At 43.4% G+C, this 9,370-nt stretch overlaps 1 protein-coding gene across 1 annotated transcript in view; it reads right to left on the bottom strand.

Moving 5' to 3' along the window:
• Nucleotides 1-244: 244 nt before the first annotated feature.
• The window catches only part of NHEJ1 (nonhomologous end-joining factor 1), an 81,483-nt gene continuing 72,357 nt past the window's right edge, over nucleotides 245-9,370 (bottom strand). The window contains exons 5-7 of the mRNA XM_008582734.1: nucleotides 2,069-2,186; nucleotides 1,371-1,489; nucleotides 245-762 (exon numbers count right to left, since the gene is read on the bottom strand). Coding sequence (XP_008580956.1) covers nucleotides 688-762; nucleotides 1,371-1,489; nucleotides 2,069-2,186 — 312 coding nt within the window. The 3' untranslated portion in view covers nucleotides 245-687. The remainder of the gene's footprint in view (nucleotides 763-1,370; nucleotides 1,490-2,068; nucleotides 2,187-9,370) is intronic.

Here is a 9,370-nt window from a genome sequence, read left to right as displayed (position 1 = left end):
GGCCTTGGAAACAAGACAGAAAAACACATCCAAGTTTGGCAATGGAGAGCAGCAGCCATCTCTCTGTCTTGTGCCCAACATGGAGAGAGTTCTTGAGATCAAAGTTTCCAAATGGAGGCTTAGCTCAGGCCACAGCAGAGAAGGATTGGGCTGAGGGTACAGACTTCATCCAGAGACAATAATGGAGCAGGGCCCAGTAAAGTGAGGTGGGTTATGAGTTCCACAGAATAAGTAATCTCAAAAGCAGGGGAGTATGAGTGCTTTTTATTCCATGCTACAGGGAGAAGGGGATCTCTGAGGAGCATTTGGGACTGGCAAGGGACTCTTGAGAAAGGTAGACAAGGCTTCCTGAGCATATGTGACTTTTTGCTGACCTGCCCTACATACCTAAAATCCATGGTGGGTCCTGGGTCTGGAGAACCTCCACCAAAAAGAGAGAAAGGTATGGGATTCCCAGAGACTGGCTTCCACTTGAATAGGGAAAGTCCAATGCCCAGTGAGTTGGGGCCAAGCTTCCCTTGGTTAACAGTCCCCATTCAGGTGGCCTGTCAACATGAACTTCAGTTCTCTTGCCCTTACAGTGGGCCTCTGACTGTATAAATTGGTTTCAAAGATACTGCTGCCATGCAAGCCCCTTACAAGGTGATACATGGAAGCTATTCTCCAGTCCATCTGTAGCAGCCAACATTAACTGAAGAGTCCCCTTGGCTTCTTCCTCTTGACCTTTGACAGCTGAGGTCTCTGCATAGGTCCTGAAGTACCCTATGGAAAAAGAAACCCAAATTAACAGGGGTTTTAAAATAGTTCCACTTAAATTAGTAAAGGGACTTTCTTCCTCTCATGGCTCCTTGGTTAGTATGAGGTCTTTTTGAAGTGTCTTACATAGGTGTTTTAAAGACTATGTCAGGCAGTAAATGTGATATAAGACTCTACGCAGGAGATGCATACATTCCTTCTCCTCCAAAGAACAGGCTCACAGACTATCACTGGAAGTGGGGTAAGGTCAAAAAGAAATCAAGGCTCATCATTCGGTACAAGAACTGCAGGGGGAAGACAGCAAGGGATATGAAAGACCACAGCTCTCCATCTAGACATACACAATTTGTAAGCCTGGTCACAAATATCCCTCCATATTGGTGAAGCAGTGTCAACTAGGCAGCAATTCCAGTGACCACTGGCTTGGGAGCTGTAGATGCCAACTCCAACTCTCAGAACTCCATCCATGGGCTGGCTGGTTTTCTCAGATGGTTAGATTGTGGTGCTGACAACACCAAGATCCAGGGTTCGATCCTTGCACCAACCAGCAGCCAAAAAAAACTCAACAAAAACCAAAAAGGAACACCATCTAGGAAGCACTGCTCATGACTCACTGTGGGCTCTTTCTCAGACACTGAGAGGGTTGGTGCTGAGGAGATCGGCTGTTCTGGCTGGTTCAGAAATTGGCTATCAGTTCCTTGTGGGGAAGCACTGCTTGAGGTCTGAGGATCTCCTGAAATCAGAAAGATCAGGAGAAGATAGTAATAAATGCCTTCTTCTTACCAGGAAGACATTAGCATTTACCAAGCACTCTGATGAAGGCCAGGGTTTGGCACTAATACATAAACAGACAGAAGTAGGCACAAATCCAACTTCTAGCTCACTTTCAGAAAGCCCTGTTTCTACTGTGAAGATTCCCCAGACCTACTTTCAGCAGGTAGGATAAGAGTTTCCTCAAAATATCCATCTGTTCCTGTACACATTCCCTGACATGTCTCAGGCAGGGAGATTAATCTTCCTCCTGGTTCTCTCATTAACCCTCCTAGGCACCTAGACCAGTGCGGTCTAATAGAACATTTTGCAATGGTGGAAATGTTCTATATCTGCACTGTCCAACCTGGTAGCCACTACCACATGTGGCCACTGAGCACTTGAAATATGGCTACTGCAAATGAGGAAATAAATTTTTAATTTAATTTTTATTCATTTAGATTTAAATAGTCAAACATGGCTAGAGCTATTATATTAAACAGCACACACCTAGGCCTTAACTCTAACCTCACACAGACCAGGTACTTCTGGAGCTACTCACCAGTGCCTTGATGCTTCTGTCCCACTTGGACCTCTTGTTTGGTGACTGCCATATACAGACTCTGCAGATTCATGACAAAGTGCCTTCCATCACTAACAATACATGCCTCTGGTAGTTTCTATAGAGGAGAGGAGATGCTGTCATTGGTTACACTGTATGACCTGAGAAAAGGGATCTGATACCCCACTGGCAGAACTGGCATCAACCCCAAATAAACTGATATAAAGTAGTTAGATCCAATATAGGACATCCATATATAAGCCTGTTTGGACCAATATAAAGACTTCTTGAGAGGTCTTCTCCCCTGAAAGGCAACTTCAAATGTATATCTTTATTTTCCCCAATCCTTAGGCCTATTATGTCTTCCCATGAATGTCCCATAGGTCTTTAGGCTCTTTCTTCCAAAGGGATAACCTTTTAGAGGGCTGTTTTAGGAAATCGTCTTCCCTAAATTGTTCCTGAGCTATACAGATTACTAGTTTAATTAAATTCACCTCTAAACTTCCACACTAGGGTGAGAAAAGGATGAAATTCAGGATAGGGGTAGAGAGCAAAATGGGAATGGCAGACTGAAAGATAAGAAAAAATTATGGAGCTGTGATGCTTAGTGAGAGGAGACAGGAGAAAGAAAGCTGACAAAGCTTTTGAGCCTACCTGCCATTTTATATTGTCCATTGCAGTCCCACTGTGCTTTACCATAATCCACACACTCTCAATGGGGGTGATATTCCCCCAAGGGGGTAAAAAATCACATGAAAAAACTTATTCTTTTAAAGCATAAGCCACAGATATACATATAGTATATAAACAGATTTGTGGTATATCTGTGGCATTAAAATTTCCTGAGAAGGGGTGATTAGGAAAAAATGTCTTAAAAGGTCCCTTAGGGAGGTGATAATGAAAAAAAGGTTGAGAAACACTGCTACAACTACATTATATTTATCTGTTTCCTTCACTACGGTATGAATGGTGGATTTTTATCCACAATGAAATGCTTTGCCTAGTTATAGTTTCATATACTTGGCTGAGCTGAGTTGAAGTAATGGCTGAAGACTGAACAAAGTGCAATAAAAATAAGATGAAAGAGTATGGTATACAGTGGTTCCAAACCTGGCTGCACTTCAGAATCTTGCAAAAATCCCAGAACTACTTCATCTGTCTTTATGCATGCAAATCATATGGTTCCCAGCCAAGTCAGCAGGTTCCCAGCAATGCCATCAGCTCACATGGGAACCAACCCAAGAATCCTGGATTGGCCCATATCTCATGTCAAGGGCACCTTTTCTGTGCTGTTAAGGGCATTGATTTCTGAAAACCCCTGTGCGAGAAGAATGAAAGAGAGAAAGTGTGAGACTCAGCAAAGTAGGTGCTGAACCACAGTCAAGAATATACAGTTATCCTTCCCTGAGTGGGGTGGTAGCTAAAAAACTTTTTGATCTCCAGGAAATGTAACATACATTTCTACTCCGACCCTACCCCTACAAAGACTGTATCAGGCTTGGACTTTTCACTGGAAACCACAGACAATGAATCAGGAGGCTTGAGTCCAAACTTTGCCTCTAGCCAGTAATTACACTAGGGGCTAAAAAACTTTTTGATCTCCAGGAAATGTAACATACATTTCTACTCCGACCCGACCCCTACAAAGACTGTATCAGGCTTGGACTTTTCACTGGAAATCACAGACAATGAATCAGGAGGCTTGAGTCCAAACTTTGCCTCTAGCCAGTAATTACACTAGGAGTACAACAACCCTCTTCAGCAGCATTCCCTGAGGAATGAACTGGAACAAGGAAGGCAAACTATCAGACCACACCACCTCTACCCTACCTCACAGTCCTTCCTAGGTTCAGCTCTCTAACCCCCAAGCCACCCCCTCCAAAAGAAGGTCCTCTTCTCTATGGCCAGGGTGTGCTGAGAGTGGAGGGGCAAACAGCTGCTCTCCTTCCTTATATCTCAAGTCTCTAAGACCTCATTTCATATTGCTCAAGAAATGAGCCTCTCTTAGGGGTATTCATACATGGTTTGATAGGCTCTGTGCTATCTCTACAAATGGGTGAGGCAAAATCCAGGCAGTCCAGGGCCGTTTCTTCCTGCTCTTTCTATGGAACTAACAGACTCATACATTTTCCAGGGTGAACTTTACCCACCTCATGTATTCAACCTCAAAATGAAGTACCAGAAAAGAAATGCCATTAAAGCCAGTGCTGCCCTGGACCTAAATCCAAATCTACAAGCTAATCTTAGTCCTTCCTCTATCCTTCCCCTTCTTAGGGAGATCTGGTTCTGCAGCTGCTGCCAAAGGTTATTCCACCCGAGTATCTATTCTCAGAAAAGTCCTAGGAACATAATATTGCCATATTTGCCGAGTACTTACTATATGCTAGGCACTGTTCTAAGTACTTTGAATGTATCAACTCATTTTTGTCTTACTTACTACCACTTGCCTGGTATGTGGAACAACCCTTAGCCCATGGTAGGGGCTCAATAACTAACTGTGAACGAATGAACATGGTAGGCACAAGTATGACTCCATTTGGCTGAGGTAGACACAGCTTCTAAGTGCTGGAACGAGATTAGAATCCAGGCAGTCTAGCTTTAGGGACTATGCATATAATCACTACCCTATTTACTTCTCTGAACAGCCAAATTTTAGTCAAAAGGGCAATCCAGCCTCTCCCAGGATCACAACTCACAATCCCTCACATCACAGATTATCTTCCATCTAGCTGATGAACAGCTCCCTAAGGTGACAAGAAAAAAGTGAGCAGATAAAAAGGAGGCAGCTGGTCTAGACAGGAACTCTTAGGGGCTGAAATGCCATACCCTTAATCCCATTCTAGCCATTACTGATTCCTTGGGCATAGTTCTTAGAATATGCTAGGGAAGACACGTGGAGAGGCCTGAGCTTGGGAAAGAGAACAGTAGCTCCCTGGGCAGAACAATGGTAGGGGCTAGCTGGGGCGGGCGGCAGAGATCAAAGGAAGAATGCTGGAGTCAGGACTACACAAAGCAAACAGTGCCCCCTGCTATAAGTACGACTGAGCCAGGAGCATAGTGTACCAGCCATATAGTGGGTCACTGCCCAGAGTGGGGAGGGGAAAAAGAGTCGGGTCAGCCAACGTATAATGCATAACTGCTGTGTAACAGCCTACTGTATAACAGCCATCTGATTAACCCAGAATCAATTTTAGTCAGCAAAAAAAGCTATTGAGATTTACTGTGTGCTAATCCCAGGCACTACAGGAGTGGGACAGGGGAAATGGATGTAGCAATCCTCCTCTCCTCACAACAGGTCTCAGTTAATGCAGGTTAACCATCTCTCTAATCCGAAAACCTGAAATCTGAAATGGTCCAAGTCCAAAACTTTTTGAGCACCAGCATGACTCAAAGGAAATGCTCACTGGAGCATTCTGGACTTTGGATTTTCAGATTAGGAGTGCTCAATTGGTAGGTATTCTGCAAATATTCCAAAATTCAAAAAAGTCCAAAATCTGAAACACTTTTGGTCCCACGCATTTCAGATAAGGGATACTCAACCTATGCAAAGATAAATAAGTCAGAGTTCCTGCCTCAAAAAGCTTACATTCACATGAGAGAGTAAGGAGATACATGAAGGTATTTTGAAAAGTCTATGGAGGGGCCGGCCCGTGGCTCACTTGGGAGAGTGTGGTGCTGATAACACTAAAGCTACAGGTTCGGATCCCTATATAGGGATGGCCAGTTAGCTCACTTGGAAGAATGTGGTGCTGGCAACACCAAGTCAAGGGTTAAGATCCCCTTACCGGTCATTTTTTTAAAAAAAGAAATGTCTGTGGAAAAAGAGTTAAAAGATAATATGAATCTCTCCATGAACTTTTTGAAGTACCCCCATATGTTGTTTTGTTCGTTTTGCTTTTCAAGATATTTGCTATGACAGAGCTATAAACAAAGGGTGATGGGAATGCAAAGAAGAAGAAAGGGACAAATTCTTTTTTTTTTTTTTGTCCTTTTCCGTGTCCGGCAACGGATCGCAACCCTCAGTGTCGCGCCCGTACTGGACCGGGACCGGGTCCTTTTCCGTGTCCGGCAATGGATCGCAACCCTCAGTGTCGCGCCCGTACTGGACCGGGACCGGCAACGGGATCGCAACCCTCGGTGTTGCTCCCGCGCCTCGCTCAGCCAGTGAGCGGGAACCGGTCTGTATGTGGGATCCGAACCCTCGGGTGGGAGCGCCGCCGTGCTTCCCAAGCGGCGCACCATCGCAGTGCGCCACCGGGCTGGCCCAAAAGGGACAAATTCTAATCAAGAGTCCTGCAAAAACCTTCAGAGGTGGTGACATCAAGGTAGGCATTGCAAAGTTAGACTCTGAAAGTGGAGGAAGAAAGTGAGACACAAAGGTCTGAAAAGACAGGATGTGTGGATGTATCTCATGAGAAATGAGACTAGAAGGTTAAATTCACATCCATTAGGACTGCAAAGGACTTTGTTTTCTGAATTAAGGTTATGCCCATGGGAATTTCCTTTCGTTTCACAAAGTGACTTTCTCTACTATACAACTGTTTGCCGAAGTTTCCTTGGCTCGAAACTAATATTGATACAATGATGAGGAATCAGAAGCTTCCTCTAGGTTTTCCTTGTTAGGCTCTCTGTTACATTTACTTAAACCCTTTTAGTACTTCTTCATTACTTACTTCTAGTACTGTGACTTTTCAATAGCCACAAGAGCTATTACTCTTGCATCTCCAATTCACTAGGACTCTGGCTCCTACTATACAGCTATATCAGAAGCTTTAAGAATATTTTACTCTTGCATCTCCAATTCACTAGGACTCTGGCTCCTGCTACACAGCTGTATCAGAAGCTTTAAGAAAACCAAAGCTATAGAAGTCTTACTTTATCTCCTCTTCTTGTTCCTATTGCAGCCATCTTGGTTCCTAGGGCCCAAACTCCCCTCTTTAGCAGTAACCCCCATCTTTGTCAAGTCTAAAATGCACTCCCAGTGGTCCAGAAATTCTAAGACTCCCTCAGGATTTGTTGGAGATATCTTACTTGCCACTTGCAGCCAGAAATAAGTGGTCTGCCTCTCCTCCCCCCATCTCTCCTTTTCTCTGAGACTGTTTCAGAAAAGAAACCTTTAGAATCCTGCATAAGCCCTATAAATATGGGCCCACAGAGTTTGATGATACAGATTTAACAAAGAGAAGAAAGAAGGAAAACAAGCTAACTGGAGCTCTCCAGCATCAGCCTTTAAGCAAGTCGTTGGCTCTGGCATCAGCCCCAAAAGCTGGCACAGCCCCAAGGCCCTGGTACTGACTGTCCCAATATCACAACCGCCAGGGCCTCCAACATGTGACTTCCCTAAGGATAAGAATTCCTCTCCTCCCTTTTGGAATGTGGTAAACTCTACTGGTCTGGATACAAACTTCCTTTCCTAGGGAGCCCAAGTCTCAGTTTAGGGAATCATGGTAATGTTCATCATTAGCTTCTCTTAGGGATAAGAGCACATTAGAAAACTCTTCTAAGGCCTCAAATTGCCAAAGTGTTTGCCAAAATAAATAGGATGGTGCAAGAAAAATGATGTAGGAAGAGGATTCTAATGAGAAAGACTCTTCAAGAAACACAACTCCCTTTCCGCCAATCCATTCATATTTTACAAATATCTACTGACCATCTACTGCGGTGTTCAAGATTATTTAGATGCTGGGTATATAGTGTAGCAAATAAAAGAGATAAAAATCCCTGCTCTCTTGAAGTTTATATTCTAAAGTGGAGATCAACATCATATAGCTAATTAAAACTTACATTTTGTCAAATGGTGATAGTACTATGGAGAAAAATAAATTGGCAAAGGTATTATGGAATGGGGACAGGAATGTGTTGTAATTTTAAATAGAGGTCAAAGAAGGCTTCACTGAGAGGATAACATTTCAGAAAGACCTAAATGGAAGTGATGGAATGATCCATGCGGCTCTCTGTGTCAAGTGACCAGATTCCCAGTTTGCCTGGGATGGTCCCAGTGTATACTTATTGTCCCAATTTAATGGTTTTATTTATTTATTTAAAAAAGATGACCAGTAAGGGGATCATAACTCTCGACTTGGTGTTGTCAGCACCACACTCTCCCAAGTGAGCTAACCAGCCATCCCTATATGGGATCCGAACCCGTGGCCTCGTTGTTATCAGCAACACACTCTCCCAAGTAAGCCACAGGCCGCCCCCCCCAATTTAATTATTAATAGAGCTCCCTTCCGCTCTTATGAATGTCTCAATTTGAACAATAAATTAGATGGTTACCCTAAACAAGAGGAAGAGCATGGCAGGTATGTGGATATGTATCTATGTGTTTTATTTGAAATCTTGAGGTAATGTAGTGTACTATTTTTAATCTTTAAGATAGGAAGCCATAAGAGCTATGAGCAGAAGAATGAAAGGATCTGGTTTACAGTTTCAAAGGATCACTTTGAGTGTAAAAGGGCAAGAGAAGAAGCAGTCTGACCTGTTAGGAGGCTGCCCCAATAACCAGGTAAGAGATGGTGCTAGCTTAGACCAGGGTGTAGCAGTGGAGGTGGTGAGAAGTGATGAGATTCTGGATGTATCTGAAGATATGGCCAACATAGCTCCAAGCTGAAAGGTTGGGTGTAGGATGTGAGAGAAGTCAAGAATAACTCCACTACAGGACATGAGGTAGATGTTACAGAGGGATGATCCAGAAAGCTAAAATGAAATCCCTAAATCAAAGATAATCTGAAATGGCTCCTGGGTCTGCAACACAGACCCAACTTCGGTACTAAAAGGGTAAGAATCAGAAAGAAAGGTGAACCAATGCCCAAAGAAAGCATCAACATTTAAAAAGAGAAAGCCAGAAGTGGCTTCTCACTCAAAGAAGAAGAAGACTATCTAGAAATTAGGAAAGAAATTCTTAGGGGAATAAAAAAAGTATAAACAAGCTCTAAGTTTTAGCTTTAGAGTCTCAAAGACTTGGATTTGTACCTGAGGTCTTCTGTTTGCTAGCTGCGATACTTTGGCTAAGTTATTATACTTAATCCATGTGCTATAGTGAGAGAGAGAGATGGAAGAGAGGGGAGGAAAGGGGAAAAGAGGAGGGAGAGGAAGTGGGGAAGAGATATTGAGAGTCAGGGGAGGGGTGCACTGAGACTAACAACATCTACATCATGGAGTTTGTGAAAAGATTGAATGAGAGAGTAGAGTAAGGACCCAAGAAATGTTTGTCCCTTCCCTTTGCAAGGCACACTGAGATTTTTCTTGCTTGGCCCTACTCCAGTGCCAAGTAGGCTCAAGAAATGCCCTAAAGATAAAGTA

The sequence above is a fragment of the Galeopterus variegatus genome, unplaced genomic scaffold (genome assembly GCF_000696425.1).
Source record: "Galeopterus variegatus unplaced genomic scaffold, G_variegatus-3.0.2 Scaffold2709, whole genome shotgun sequence".
Taxonomy (NCBI): domain Eukaryota; kingdom Metazoa; phylum Chordata; class Mammalia; order Dermoptera; family Cynocephalidae; genus Galeopterus; species Galeopterus variegatus.
Note: the sequence above shows the minus strand (reverse complement) of the source record. Positions and strands in the feature narration are given on the sequence as shown.